This window comes from Balaenoptera acutorostrata, chromosome 2 (genome assembly GCF_949987535.1).
Source record: "Balaenoptera acutorostrata chromosome 2, mBalAcu1.1, whole genome shotgun sequence".
NCBI lineage: Eukaryota > Metazoa > Chordata > Mammalia > Artiodactyla > Balaenopteridae > Balaenoptera > Balaenoptera acutorostrata.
In genome coordinates, this window is record NC_080065.1 from 52,710,331 (window position 1) to 52,726,548 (window position 16,218).

General features: G+C 36.0%; 1 protein-coding gene across 2 annotated transcripts in view; it reads left to right on the plus strand.

Moving 5' to 3' along the window:
• Positions 1-16,218, plus strand: part of IPO11 (importin 11) — a 215,814-nt gene that overhangs the window by 187,042 nt on the left and 12,554 nt on the right. For both annotated transcript variants that reach the window (XR_009007224.1, XM_007176049.2), the window contains one exon: positions 667-751. Coding sequence is in view for 1 of the 2 variants with exons in the window: in XM_007176049.2 (XP_007176111.2) it covers positions 667-751 (85 nt within the window). In the remaining variant the exon portion in view is untranslated. Of the gene's footprint in view, positions 1-666; positions 752-16,218 lie in introns of those variants that run through there.

Genomic DNA, 16,218 nt, shown 5'->3' on the forward strand with positions numbered 1-16,218 from the left:
ACATTTGTTCTATCAACTTGATTCACTAGACAATATTCATATCTTGTCTCCCTGGAACCAATGTTGACTGAATAGGAAGCTATATTTCTATTATCTCTGCTAATGGTGAAGAGCAGTAGTGCAGATAATCAAAATAAAATGCTTTATAACTGTCCTGCTGGTACAAGTGCTATCAGGGACAGGTTCCTCATAGCATAGTAATGTAATTTGGAGCACGAAGTAGATTGTTACATAATTAATAGTGTTTTAATGATGTTACTATTTAAATTTCTGTTACTGTTATGAAACATAAATAATTAGACATATGAAGGTTAGTGGTAAAAGAAGTATTAATTTTAAGTGTTTGTAAGTATCATTTTTTAGAAAGGTATAAAAGGTATACCTTGCTTTGTCAAGTGATTTATGGTTCAAAAGTTGCCTATAAATAAATTTCTTACAATTTATTACCTAAATACTGAAGCAAAATGCTCTAAATTTTTTTGGTGTGACCCTTTTAAAAGTGAGATATCTTTTCATAATTAAACTTTTTCACTATACATCTAATTTATCTAGCTATTCCTCACATATTGGTACATAGAAGCATTATTGTTCTCAGTATTTTGAGGTTTGTTTTTAGTATATTATAGACTTTTTAATTTATTTAAAACATTTTTTTAAAAACTGCAGCTGTATGTTAATGTCTCATCTTGAAGAACCAAAAGTAACAGAAGATGAAGAACCACCCACAGAACAGGATAAGAGGAAAAAGATGGTAAGTTACAAAAGTAGCTTCTAAAATCTGGGAAAACCATATATCATCATTATATTCTGGAGGTTTCAAAATATGTGGTGGTCCATTCTTCCTTCCTTCCTTCCTTCCATCCATCCATCCATCCATCCATTTGCCTGACCCTGTTGCAGAATTAATGTAAGATAACTGAGTTTTGAAATTTGGGGTGTAATACTAAAACAGATAAATTGCATTCATAGTACAGGAAGTTGAGTTTAACTTTTGATCTGAAATAATTGTTTCTTGTCTTAGCAGAGGGTTTACTCCTTTACTTACAGGAACCATGTGACCCTCAAACCTTATTTAAATTGTAATGCTAATTCTTCTGTTTTGAGATTTATTGAAATTTCTTTATTCCCTATTTCATGGATCTTATAATGATTTTTTTCTGAAATACATTACAAGCCTTTATAAGAATGCCTTTAAATTAACTGCTAAATTGTTTTGAAAACCATAACTCTCACTACAGGAGTCTGATAAGAAAAAGGAACAAAAAATAGGAAACATCTAAAATATCTTACCTCTAAAATTATTTATAATCATGAATTTTTAAATACTTTGACATGTGAATATAAAATAGTTACATAAATAAACTTTTTCTCCTTTTTCTCTTGGAATCTGCTGTAGTCTCCTGACCTCACCAGTTATTAACTTCATTGTACTTTCTGTCCTCATTCGCAATTGAGAACAACAGCACTCTCTACCTCAAAAATAGAATAAATAAATTAATATATAAAATGGTCATGAGATAGATAATGCTGAACACCTAATAATTACTTTGTAGGTGTTGGCTGTCATTAGTCTACTCATGATATTCACTCCTTGAATTATCCCACATTGATCCTCAAGGGCTTCATCCTAGGTGTATAGCTAAGCACGGCTCTGACAGACAGCCTTCTTTTAAACTGTGTTTGAGTTTAATCCATTTTACTTTGTTTTTATGCTAGATGTCATTTCCCTAGCACTAGTGTAGAGGAAAGGACAATATCCAAGAGTTCATAAAACCTGAATTCTAGTCCTGTTTGTGTTGTTAATGATGACCTTGAGGAGGTCATCTTGTATCTTGAGAATCATTTCCTCATCTGAGAAATGGTGGGGAAATTGGATTAGCAAACTCCAAGGCCTATGAGCTAAAAAACTATTTGATTTTTTTTTTTTAAAGCTCTTAATACCATTCCTTTCTTTCCCCACTATCTAGTGTCCTAGTGAAGTTTTCAATTGTGAATATACCTCTGGAAATATTTCTCTCATGAAATGAGACTGCTAAGCAGTATCCTAAATACATGGAAAATGTATTTTCTTCACTTAGAATAATGATAACCTTTTGGCAGAACGTAACAATTTGTCTTTCCCCCTCTTTCACCTCTACTTTTTTAAGCCTTGAATATATCATTGGTGTTATAGAAAAATACGATAACATTTTTCTTAATAATGTTCTGAACTTATAAATGAATAATAGGTATTCTGCTTCCTTTCACATCAGCTTTTTGTACACTTTAGTAACACGGTTAGTCTGGTAGATCTGCCCTTTGCAAATTGATCTACCCAGGTCTGTTCTTCATTACGTATAGAATCCTTAGTAACATCATAGAGTAGTAATTTTAATTCTAACTTTATTTTGAAGGTAAGTGCAGTACTATCTCAGAGAGCAGTGTAAGAACATAGTTTTCGAAATAACCCTTAAAGTTCTTTGATTCAGTTTTGTGATCCTAAATTTTATTTGAGAACTCATTATTTTATCATTATTGTTCTATTTTAGGTAGTATTGATTTATAGAACAACTTTTATTTTTTAAAGTGGCTGATTTTATTAGAAATTAGTCGTCACAGTAGCTATTTGATGTAGATTTATATTGTCATCTCTATTAAGATTTCCAGTGCCTTAGCCATAAGGCTTTTAGTCTTATGCTGATAAATACCACAGTGTTTATGATTAATGCTGGGATTATGTATCTTAGCCTTGAATAAATATAATTATGAATACAGTGCTAATTTTTCAGTAACTTTTCAAAAACAAACAAAATTAGTTTCACTGTATCTTCGGGGTTACAAGAATAAATTATGTACTTTCTTTCTGTAATTATATCATCATTCTTGTACTGTGATGTCTTTAACATTAGAAAGTTTTTGAGAATTATCTAAATGTGTCTTGGTTGTAGTTTCAAACGGAAGTGTTTGCTGGTAGATGATTATGAATTATTATTCAAAAGAAAAACCAATCTAGCATCAAAGAGTTTTTTCATTTTAAAATGAAATTTTTTATTTACTCAGAAGCAAAAGTGTAGCTGCTTGATTCCAAGATTACATAGTTGAAAGTCTAATTTACTGACTGTCATTGTTGTCTTAAAGTAGTCCCAAAACGTGGCGTCTTCATTTCAGTAGCTGCTTTGGTAGAGTGAAGCAGCAGTGATTATAATTCAGAAAGGTGGATGATTAGTATTATATCAAATGTGCCAAATGATTTTCCATACGTTTATGAGAATTATCTATATTTCATCTTAAATAAGGATGAAATTTCTGTTCAGGAAAGCTATTAAGCTGTCCAGACTTTTGATTGTGTGCTTTTTTATCCAGCTCTTCTCTGTTCTATCTGTTTGGGGGGAACTAATTCTGAGAAGATTGAATGTGGCTTAAGCGTTTCACTTCATTTCTAAGTTTCCTCTCTGTCCAGTATACTTCAGTAGTAGAATGGTAATTCTGTGACCCCTTCTATAAAGAATTTAGCTAATACCTTAGCATTTTAAGTTCCTTATAATTTCTTTTTTTGTGAAATGTGACATACTAGGCATTTATACATTGAAACTTCTCAAATTTAAGTTTTTGAGCATATTAATGCTTGTGGCAATGCTTTGGTACCTGCTAAGAAAGCATTATTAATGAAACATTTGATATAATAAATAAAGCTGTATTGATCATGCTTTCCTGTTAAAGTTTAAGCCCTAGAAATATTTTGATAATCTGTTTCTGTAAATAATAATCTAGTTTTATACATACTTAATAGATGCTTTAATTGATAATGGGGTATAAATAAGTTGAACATTATTAAAACTACACTAGCTTCTCACTCACTTGTGCTAGTAGAAGCAGTAGCACAAATAAAGGTCTATCTAAACATCATTCATATGGTCTTCTGCTTTTGCTGTAGCACAGCTAAGCAAATTGATGATATGTTAGGTTGGGTTGCATTTTATTTGATAAATTCATGACCAGATCCTAAATCTTGTGGCAAATATAATAAATCCTGAGCATGCCTTAAATTTTGCCTTCGAGTGAGTATTGTCTCCTGTGCTGCTATGGCCAAATACAGCGCTGGGTCAGGGAGGGCCAAGTGCTGCATTGTGGGAGTGGAACTTGTCTGAAAATCATAGCCTACAGGTACCTGATATTTCTCTTTCTGAGAGCAGATAGACGGCCTCTTCCTCCACTTCTGCCTCTGTTTCCCTCCCTCTTCTCCCTCTCCCTTCAGCTTCCTTCCTTCTCATCGACTCTCCCTGAAAACTTATTTGCCTAACTATGAAATACAGTAGTTTTCCTCAGACTTTTACTTACATTTGGAATATAGAATACATTGTTGGAGGGAAAGTTACCTTATTATCAGTTGCAAGTATTCCACAATGTTGTTTTGTAAATTTTTAGTTCAAATATAATGTCAGCAGGGTGCACTATAGTGGTGGTTTGGGGTGGGACATTGTAAACTCTCCCTCAACAGGTTTTTTTTTTTTTAGGTTGTTACATAATATTTATTTATTTATTTAAAAAATATCTTTATTGGAGTATAATTGCTTTACAATGGTGTGTTAGTTTCTGCTGTATAACAGAGTGAACTAGCTATATGTATACATATATCCCCATATCTCCTCCCTCTTGTGTCTCCCTCCCACCCTCCCCATTCCACCCCTCTAGGTGGTCACAAAGCACCCAGCTGATCTCCCTGTGCTATGCAGCTGCTTCCCACTAGCTATCTATTTTACATTTGGTAGTATATATAAGTCCATGCCACTCTCTCACTTCGTCCCAGCTTATCCTTCCCTCTCCCCGTGTCCTCAAGTCCACTCTCTATGTCTGCATCTTTATTCCTGTCCTGCCCCTAGGCCTGAACAGTTTTGATCACTGAGAACCAATAAGATTATTCTTTTGCCTGTCCCCATTTACCTCTAAAAAACTCAGCAGAACTAGTAGAAAGACAAAATTGTATTTGATTGTCACTAATAAGGTACTGTCTTCTTCTTAATTCAATATCAGTATTTTGAAATGCATGTTAAAAAGACATTTTTATTTTAAATAATATGAGATTAATCCATTATCTTATTATTGGTGGTTTCTGAACTGCCTTTTGAGAATCCTTACCCTATAACATTGAGTAATCAAGGTAAATTATACAATTGTTGAAAATACTCTTTAGTATTCAACTTGCATGAAATGTCACGCTGGTTATGAATTTAGAACTTTCTGCTTTTCCTCAACTTGCCCAGTTCTGTTACATTTTTCAACTCTATTTCTCATGCTAAATCGTGAACTTATCCTAATTTGGAACTGATCTCATCCAAAATCCTGAACTCTGACATTTCTCTCTCATCACAACCTCTTCTTCTTCCTTACTAACTATTCCTTTTCTCCTGGTAAATCTGTTTTGTACCTTTATCTGGAGCCCCATAATTCGTCCTTGTTTTCATAATCACTTTCCCAGCTTTTAACCTAGATTTCCTTGTTTTTCTGCTGTTTTTAACTTTGGACAAACCATATCCTTTGCCTCCCTGCTTTAGACCTACTACATTTCTGGGCCTGGGAATCAAGCATACATATTTCTTTAAAGGGGCACATATTATTTTGATGTACAACCAGGGTTGAGAACCACTGCAGTAAGAATTTAGCTCCTTGTTAATCTTAACAGACCTCTGTAGTATGATTCCAGCCAACCTTTTGAGCCTTGTCTTCCTTTTTCCCCATGCTGTCTCCTAAACCAAATAACTTATCTCCGTTCATATCTATGTTTTCTTGTCTCTGTTATGGAGTTCATACTAGTCCTTCCATCTGGAGTATCCCCTTTATCCTCCTTCTCTCCACTCAGCTTACTCTTTTGCCATTTTTCTCATGAGGTACTCTCTTCTCATTGATCACCTTTCCTACCCATACCCAGTTACAGAAATAATCTTGCCCTCTGCTAGACTTATGTAGCAACTTTTCTGTATGTTTTGACTGCCTTTACCACCTGCATTTAAAAAAGATATTGGAGATCAGAATATGAAAGATAATGATCCCTGAGAAACAAAAAACAAACACTGTGAGCCCGCTGATTGCCACATCTTACTGCCTTCAGTTTCCAGGGAGTGGCCTAGGGAGCCCAGTGGTCTCTCTGGTTTGAGGAGAGGAAGCTGGAAATCTGAGGATACCAGAGTGGCTCAGGCTGCCAGAGAAGAGGAAGCTACTAACATAGAATTTTGGGGATCTTCACTGGGTCCCCTCTCAGTCTTCACCTGAGTACTGATTAGCACATACAAGTGCAGAAGTTACCCAAGTCCAGAGAAAGAACCTCCAGAATGGATTGTTATGAGAACAATACTCAGAACTGACACAGAGCAGGTAGTAGTCCCTCATGTCAGAGTGGAAATCTCAGAATTCACAGAGTATTAGGTAGAGGACTCAGAATTGTATTACCTCAGTAGTGGAGCAAAATTAGCCCTAGATTAGGCATTGCTCTGATCCTGCCAAACAAAGCTTAAAAGCAAAATCCAACTACCTAAGGAGACGAAGGACCTGTACTCTAAAAACTGTAAGACCCTGGTGAAAGAAATAAAAAATGACACAAACAAATGGAAAGATTTACTGTGTTCTTGGATTGGAAGAATCAATATTGTCAAAATGACTATACTACCCAAGACAATCTGCAGATTCAGTGCAATTTCTATGAAATTACCAATTGCATTTTTCACAGAGTAGAACAAAAATTTTTAAATTTGCATGGAAACACAAAAGACCCTTAATAGCTAAAGCAATCTTGAGAAAGAAAAACACAGCTGAGGGAATCAGGCTCCCTGACTTCAGACTATACTACAAAGCTACAGTAATCAAAACAGTATGTCGGGCTTCCCTGGTGGCGCAGTGGTTGAGAGTCTGCCTGCCAATGCAGGGGACATGGGTTCGAGCCCTGGTCTGGGAGGATCCCACATGCCGCGGAGCAGCTGGGCCCGTGTGCCACAACTACTGAGCCTGCGCGTCTGGAGCCTGTGCTCCGCAACAGGAGAGGCCGCGATAGTGAGAGGCCCGCGCACCGCTGTGAAGAGTGGCCCCCGCTCGCCGCAACTAGAGAAAGCCCTCGCACAGAAACGAAGACCCAACACAGCCAAAAATAAATAAATTTAAGACTTAAAAAAAAAAAAAAGAAAAGTGCAAAAAAAAAAAAACCAGTATGTCGTTGCCACAAAAACAGAAATATAGATCAATGGAACAGGATAGAAAGCTCAGAGATAAACCCACGCACCTATGGTTAATTAATCTATGACAAAGGAGGCAAGAATATACAATGGAGAAAGACAGTCTCTTCAATAAGTGGTGCTGGGAAAACTGGACAGCTACATGTAAAAGAATGAACTTGGGGCTTCCCTCGTGGCACAGTGGTTAAGAATCCACCTGCCAATGCAGGGGACACAGGTTCGAGCCCTGGTCCGGGAAGATCCCACATGCTGTGGAGCAACTAAGTCCGTGCACCACAACTACTGAGCCTGTGCTCTAGAGCCTACGAGCCACAACTACTGAGCCCATGTGCCACAACTGCTAAAGCCCATGCGCCTAGAGGCCATGCTCCGCAACAAGAGAAGCCACTGCCCTGCAACGAAGAGTAGCCCCCACTCACCACAACTAGAGAAAGCCTGTATGCAGCAACGAAGACCCAGTGCAGCCAAAAATTAATAAATAAAATTAATACATTTAAAAAAAAGAAAGAATGAAATTAGAACATCCTCCAACACCACACACAAAAATAAACTCAAAATGGATCAAAAACCTAAATGTAAGACTGGATACTATAAAACTCCCGGAGGAAAACATAGGCAGAACACTCTTTGACATAAAACACAGCAATATCTTTTTGAATCCACCACCTAGCGTAATGGAAAAAGACACATTATATAGAGAGGGAAAGAGATAAGGACAGTGGCAAACTTGTCATTGGAAACAGTGCAGGCAAGCCAGTAGCAGAGCAGCATTTTTAAAGTATTGAAAGAAAAAAATCGTTTCTCTTATTTTCACATTACTAAAATAATCTTTTGATACAACTTTTTACTACTGAAAATAAAAATTGTTTTATTTAATCCCTGCTTAATGTGTAAAGTTTTCAAATTTTATTTTGGTAACAATGGAAGATGTCCTGTTTTCTGGTTTTTCTTTATTCAACAAGAATATGAAATATTTACAGGCTGTTTACGTAACCTATAACAGTATCATAGATGGCCCCTGAAAATCTATTATACTAATTGTCAGATTTTTCTCATTTATCATACTACTGGATATTTTTAATGCTACTGCTTGAATGAAACTATAGAAGTATAGGTTTGAATGCTTTTTAATCATTAACATAGAAGTGCTCACATTTGTTACTATGGCCTGTCATCTGATTCTTTTTTTTCCCTTCAGAATTGCTGAGATGTTTTCATTTTTTTCTTCAGTCTTTGATACATAGTGATCTATAAAGTCTGTAGATAGATAATAGGAAAAAGCCATTCAGAAGCTGGTTTGTTAACAAGAAAATCAGATCTAAATTGTTCATTATGAATGTTTTTATTGATATCTAATTTTAAAAAACATTATAAATAGGTAAAATTTGTCTTTGTTCCTCTGCCTCCTAGAAAGCTTTAAAACTCAATTCTTAAACTTTAATATTAAAGAACAGTTTGAAAAATAGTGACTATAAATGATTGCTTCTGATTTTGCAAGTAAAGCAGTTGTACTGGTTAAATTTTTATATTGCTTGCTTGCTGTCACTTATTTTTGTTTGTCACTTAACATATTTTCACCAATCTGATTCTCTTAAGGCCCAGTTTATAAAAATTGTGTGTAAATCCTCCCAGTCCACCATTCTCTTAAAAGTAGTTCTCTGTTGAGTCTTAGTCAGGTACCAAATAATTCTACCTGCTGCAGTTACACAACTGCTTCTCTTGACCTCCACACAGTGGCAATAGAGTAGCATCTTCAAAATGAACTATTTTTCTTTTGTATTCATTCCATATGCATTTTTGAATGCTCACCATGTACAAAGCATTGATCTTTATAATCAGTATTTTCTCTGCTGGCATGTTTATCTACCCACAGAATCTATTTTCTTGTGTATGTTGGTAAATAATACATACATATTCTTTAAAAATATTCAATGCCATTAGCTTATTACAAAGTCAGTTTCTTAAAATGCGAGAATCTACTTGTTTTTATCTATGCTTTGCTTAGATTCGACCTATAAGTTTGACTGACTGCTATACTGCTGTTAATATATCCTTATCTTCATTTCTAGGTGATGCTAAAACGTAAAAAAGGTTATTCTAGGTATATTTTTTATATACCTAAGACCAGCTATATAAAAAATACTAAATATTTCAACGTTGGATTGAACAAAACTTTCTGTACCAAGTGAGACTTCAAAATCAATGTTAAACTTACCCCATATCTTGAAATATGCTATTGAAGTGGTTAATTCAGCTCTTACAAACTGTGGAATTGCAAGTAACATTAAACCATCCAAGAGGATAGGAAATAATGACTTGAATAATCCAACTGAGGTGTAATAAAGACAAATTGATAACCAGGCATCCTCCTGAGATAGCAGTTTTCCCCTGTGACGGAGCTGAAATGTTAATCAAAAAATAGTCTGAGATCAAGAGGCTAAGATCTTTCACAGTAGGCTACATCATAGTAATCAAAAGACACTAGAAAAGAAAATTCTATTGAAAATGCTCTTGGAACTAAATAAAGTGATGGCTTCTAAGTTTTTGCTTTTAGTTGAGATCTCAGATTAATTCCCTGCTGACATCAGTATTGTTCTTGAGTATTAAAAAAATAGGCAGCCTCATTATTCATTATTTACTTGAATTGTTACTGAAAACCTTAATCAGGAAGAGTTCAGTAACTTGCCACTGTTCACTTGGAAACTTTGGCAAGGTGGTATTGACTCAATGTAAATAAAGTCTTCATATTTTTAGATGAACAATATGACCTGGTTTGGGAGAACTTAGGTAACATTCCAGTGAACTTTAGACTGTCTTCTTGATGGGTTTTCCTACTCTATTCCTGCTTTCCTCTTCTGCTTCTTTCTTTTTCTCAATAAATTATCAGTATGCTAATTGTGTTTTTATAAGGAGACTATCTTTTGAGGAAAGGGAAATTTAAGAAGCCTTTTCAAAGAATTGTTCTATGTAAGGAAGTTACTATTTTGAAGACTTTTTTTTAATTATAAAAGTAACCTATACTAATTTTAAAAATCACAAAATCATTGTATGATGTGGAATACCCTTTCCCCAAGGCAACCTTTACTAACATTATATGTATCTTTCCAAACATTTAGTTTACATATATAAACATCTGTATGTAGTTCACAAATTAGAAACACTATACATTCTATTTTGCTGCTTGATTCCTCTTAAATGTAGTAAATGCATGAGCATATTTCCTGTACATAAATTTAGATTTGCATTATTTCTTCTAATAGCTGCACACGATGACATTCCATTGAATGGATCTCCATCCCATGCATCTCTTGTGCAGCAGTTCTCAAAGTGTAGCCCACAGATAACTAGGGGTTCCCCAAACCCTTTCAACAGTATTACTGTTTAATAATAATAATAATAATAATAATAATAATGATTTCATAATAATACTAAGACATTATTACACTTTTCATTGTGTGAACATTTGTACTGGTGGTGCTAAAACAATGTTGGGTACCCAGTGGTGGGTATAACTGCTGGCACTTCAGCATTAATAAGGTCAGTGACAGCAAACTATACTAGCAGTCATCATATTCTCCACTACCATACACTTAGTTTTTTGTTTTTTAAAGCCAGTTTCATTTAAGAATGTCTTTGATGACATAGTACAAATTACTAATTTTCATATATCTCCACTCTTGAGTGCTCATCTTTTAAATATTTTCTGTGTCAAAATGGGAATATTCTCTGACAGTGGTTGGTCTTGAGGAAAAGTACTTTTGTGATTGAGTTGTGAGCTGAATTAAACCTTTTTCATGAACACTACTTGAATGTGGAAGTGGAAGAGCAGCTGAAAGGTAAACATGATCATTCAGACTTGAGCATTAGGCATGCATTTTCTCGAAAGTAAGCACGTCACTTCAAGGTAAACAACTAACAATTTAAATTTATGTGCCCAGTGGTGGTACATGAGTTGTTCTGTACCCTGGACAATATGATAGTTAGAAAGCAGTAATTTGTTGTTTAATGTACTTTCTCTAATTATGAGTGAGGCTGAGCCTTTTTCAGATGCTTGTAGCTCATTTATATCCCTTTGTTTGATGAATGACTTGTTTATATTTTTCTATTAGAAATTTTATTTGTTTTTTTGCTTTTAAATAAGAGTTTTCTGACAGATTATGTTTCCCAAGAATGGTCATAATAATATCTCCTATTCTGTATGCTATTCTTAAAATGTGACTTTGACATTCTTCCCCATTAAGATGTTAGGCCTGTATTTCCTTTTGTTGAAACTGGTCAGGCTTGCTGGTGCTTTATGACTTCTGAGTCTAGATAATTAGATATAGCTTCCACCTTGTTCTCTAGGGACACTTATTTTTGGAAGCCAGCTGCCATGCTGTAAGGAAACCCAAGCATCCACAAGGAGAACATAGGTCTTATTTTCCCCAGCAGAAGTCCCAGAGAACAACCAGCATTAACTGCTAGACACATGAGTGAGTGACTCTTCAGGTGGTTCCAACTCCAAGATGGCTTCACTGACTCCACTAACATTAAAAACTAGTTGTTATTTTATGCCACCTAGTTTGGACTAGTTTGTTAGGCGACAGTCAGTAACCTGAACAAGCTGTTTATAGATTAAAGAAATCAGCCCTTAATTCTCATCTTTGTTTCTATCTATCTATCTATCTACCTATCTATTATCTATCTATATCTATCTAAAATTAGGAACAAAGTTAGGTTTATTAGCTTGCTACTACAAGGGAGAATGTACACATTGGAGAACCATAGGATGTGTCACAGTGAATGAATCAAGGAAGAGTTTTATAGGGTTTAGGGAGCTGGAGTTTAGTTACAGAATGGTCTTGTCAGGGATTGGTCAGAATTTGTAAGCTAGTCAATTTGCTGGGTCAGTCATTGGTCTTACCTTTAACACGAGTTCATGCAGTTACCATTGGATCAGTTGTCAGTTTTCTCGTCTTGGAATACGTGGATCTAAATGAGCTGTGGTAAAACAGTATGGGTTTAGATTGCTTGTTTTGCATGTCATGGTTTAGGATAGTTTTTCTGTTTTGTGAGTCCTGGTACAGTTTTGCAAATTGTCTCTGCTTCAGTTCTCAGATTTCCCCTCACAGCTATCAGTGAGGCCTTTTTTCTTTTCACTTCATTTGACCCTCTTTCTGAAAGATGAAGTGCTGTCTTCTGAGGACATGATCAATCCAGATCTGCACTGCTCTTTGAGAGATCATCACTGTATATTGAGTTTTCCATGGTAGTTATTTTCACCTCTTTAATTTGACGGCATTTTTTTTGGTTTTTGACTTTGTTTTCGAACTCTTATTTTGTTGTGTATGGTTTTATGGAGTGATTGGAATGGCTACCCCACTCTTAAGAAATCATTTCTTGGGCTTCCCTGGTGGCGCAGTGGTTGAGAATCTGCCTGCTAATGCAGGAGACACGGGTTCGAGCCCTGGTCTGGGAAGATCCCACATGCCGCGGAGCGGCTGGGCCCGTGAGCCACAGCTGCTGAGCCTGCGCGTCTGGAGCCTGTGCCCCGCAGCAGGAGGGGCCGCGATAGTGAAAGGCCCGCGCACCGCGATGAAGAGCGGTCCCCGCACCGTGATGAAGAGTGGCCCCCACTTGCCGCAACTAGAGAAAGCCCAGCACAGCCAAAAATAAAAAAAAGACCCAGCACAGCCAAAAATAAAAAAAAAAAAAAAAAAAAAAAGAAAAGAAATCATTTCTTGTGTTTTTATGGGCTTATTTCATTTAAATCTTTAACTGGAAATTTTTTGATAAAGGAGTGAAGTAGAGCATCAGCTTTTTTTGTATATACATGTATATGTAAATAAATATATAAATACACACACGCACATACATACACATATGGCTTGTGTCACAAAATTAATCAGTAGCCTGTCTTGTCTTTACTGTTTTGAAATGCCACCTTTATCAATCAGATTCTCCGTTGCCAGATTTGCACGGATTTATTTCAGAACTCCAAATTGTAGTCTGTAACCCTGCCTATTTTAATTACTGTAGCCTAACAATGTGTTTTAATACTCATTAATGATGTTTCTGAGGATATTTTACTTGATAATTCACCATAATATAACTTTTAAGGTAAACTGAACACTTACTAAATAATTGTTAATTACCTTGGTCTGAAGTGGGAAAGAGTTATGCTGGAAAACAGCAAAAACTGTATTGTTTGAAAGTCAGAGGCATAAGACTGGCTATTTGGATGCTAAGAATTGCAGATTTATTTTCCTTTTAGAATATTCCTTAGATCAGTCTAATACATACATACATACATACATATATACATACTCCAGCTAGTTCTTTTGAGCAGGGCATTGTAAGCAATTGCTTCTTTGTTGTCTCACCCTAACTGTGTGATGTGAATAAAGACATAGCTTATACCAAAAGCTAGGGTGTGCTACCATGATTCAGAGTCAAATGAAGAAAATATGAGAAATAACATGTCCATTTATATTAATTTAAAACAATTAAAATGATTTAATTCTCCTGCATAAAGTGATATGTTCACAAATAAAATATCACTTCTGATGAAAGAGGATTTGTTAACTAAAGAATTTACAAATTAAATGATACGGATTTCACTATATCCTAGCCACTCTAATTCATTTTTACATAAACCCTAGCAAAGTGAAATGATTTAAAACAGCTTTGCACAATTTTGTACTTATTTATGTGAAGATCATATTAATAAGTCATTGGATTTTTCAGGAACTGTCACGTTGAAATAAATTACTTTAAAATAAAAACAGATATAAAAGAGGAAAGATTTTGTTATAGAAACTATCCAGGTGTTATTTGTAACTTTCTTTTAACTTAAACCAGAATTAATTTCTTCCCCACACTTTCTTACTGAGCTGGAAGAAATGAAGAAACTGATGACTTTCTTAACCCTAGTCAAAATGGCTTTATGTCATTGTGTGAATTAAGTAGGTATACATTTACTATTTAAATTTAAATTCTATTTTTGGGGGCTTCCCTGGTGGTGCAGTGGTTGAGAATCTGCCTGCCAATGCAGGGGACACGGGTTTGAGCCCTGGTCTGGGAAGATCCCACGTGCCGCGGAGCAGCTGGGCCCGTGAGCCACAATTACTGAGCCTGCGCGTCTGGAGCCTGTGCTCCGCAACAAGAGAGGCCGCGATAGTGAGAGGTCCGCGCACCGCGATGAAGAGTGGCCCCCACTTGCCGCAACTAGAGAAAGCCCTCGCACAGAAACGAAGACCCAACACAGCCAAAAATAAATAAATAAATAAATAATTTTAAAAAATAATAAAAAAAAAAAAGTGAAGAGGGAGGCAGAAGGGAGAGGGTCAGAATGATGCAGTGTCAGAAAGACTCGACCTGCTATTGCTTTGAAGATGGAAGAAGAAAGCTTCTAGATCTGGAAGAGCCAAGAAAACAGATTCTCCCCTGGAGCCTTCAGAAAGGGAGGCAGCCCTGCTGACACACCTTGATTTTGGCCCAGTGAGACTGTTCTGGCCTTCTAATCTACAGAACCAGAAGGTAATAAATTTGTGGTTGTTACAGCAGCCATAGAAAGCTAGGAATTTGGATTTTATTTGGTAGGAATAGGGAGCTGTTAAAAAGTTGTCATCAAAGGAGTGACCTGGTCAGATTTGTGTTGTAGAAGATTGTTGTACAACCATATTCTACCATGAATTTGCTTATTCATCTGCTATGACTGCATAAATGACAGTGGACCATGAAACTTCAGATACCATTTGAATTTTGTGAATTAGGGTATAAACCCTAAATTCCAGAAGTACTATGTCCACATTTTCATTGTTACATTCACATTTCATGGGTAGAAGGCCTTGCTTATTAATAACTGTTTCTTCTCTTTCCTTTGAACTAAAGTTATCTGTATAGATCTTTGTCTCATAACTCCTTAGCATACTTTACATACGAATTTTATAGATGTTCGTTTTTTTCTTTAAGAAAATGGCCGTTATGTAATGTGACTGATTGTCAAACTATAGGCTCTCTTCTTTGTTTCCTTTGTTCATTTCCACAAACTCCAGAACTATTAACAATGCAGCCTCTCCATTAACCCTTACCTTTCATCATCCCTGACAGGCTGCCACCCGTGGGGCCCACTGCACCAAAAATGCACACAGATTTTCTTTTAACTGAACAGCTATAAGTGCATGTTATAAACGGTTTTGTCTTTTATAAACAAAATTGTGTTCTACTCAAAAAAACTGTAATACATCCTGTCAAGAGTTTCTCTAAATAAAAGGGGATCTTTTCACTTTGTCATTTTTTTGTTGTTGTTGTAAAACTCAATTATTTGGGGAAAAAATCACTTATTGGCTATTTTACAGAATACCTATATGTTCTAACTAAGTTGGTTATCAAGCCAGTGTTTCTCATGTAAATCCTATTCTCATTTATTTTCATTGTAGACCAGATGTATTGGGTTGGCCAAGAAGTTCGTTTGGGAAAATCCGAACGAACTTTTTGGCCAACCCAGTATATGTATTTAAAAAGAAATTTACCATCTGATGGCTTTTTTTTTTTTTTAAATGCAGGCAGACTTGTTTTATTGCACTTCATAGATACTGTGTTTTTTTTAATTAATTTATTTTATTTTTATTTATTTATGGCTGTGTTGGGTCTTTGTTTCTGTGCGAGGGCTTTCTCTAGTTGTGGCAAGCAGGGGCCACTCTTCATCGCGATGCGAGGGCCTCTCACTATCGCGGCCTCTTTTGTTGCGGAGCACAGGCTCCAGACGCGCAGGCTCAGTAATTGTGGCTCACGGGCCCAGTTGCTCCGTGGCATGTGGGATCTTCCCAGACCAGGGCTCGAACCCGTGTCCCCTGCATTGTCAGGCAGATTCTCAACCACTGCGCCACCAGGGAAGCCCTATCTGATGGCTTTTTAAAAAATTTCTCAATAAATGAAAAAATAGAGCAGAAAACTTTTGGCGAGAAAAGGTTTGAGATTGTGCTTAACCATACAGTTGGGGAGAGGCTTGCAATGTTATGCTTGCTAAGAGAACTTG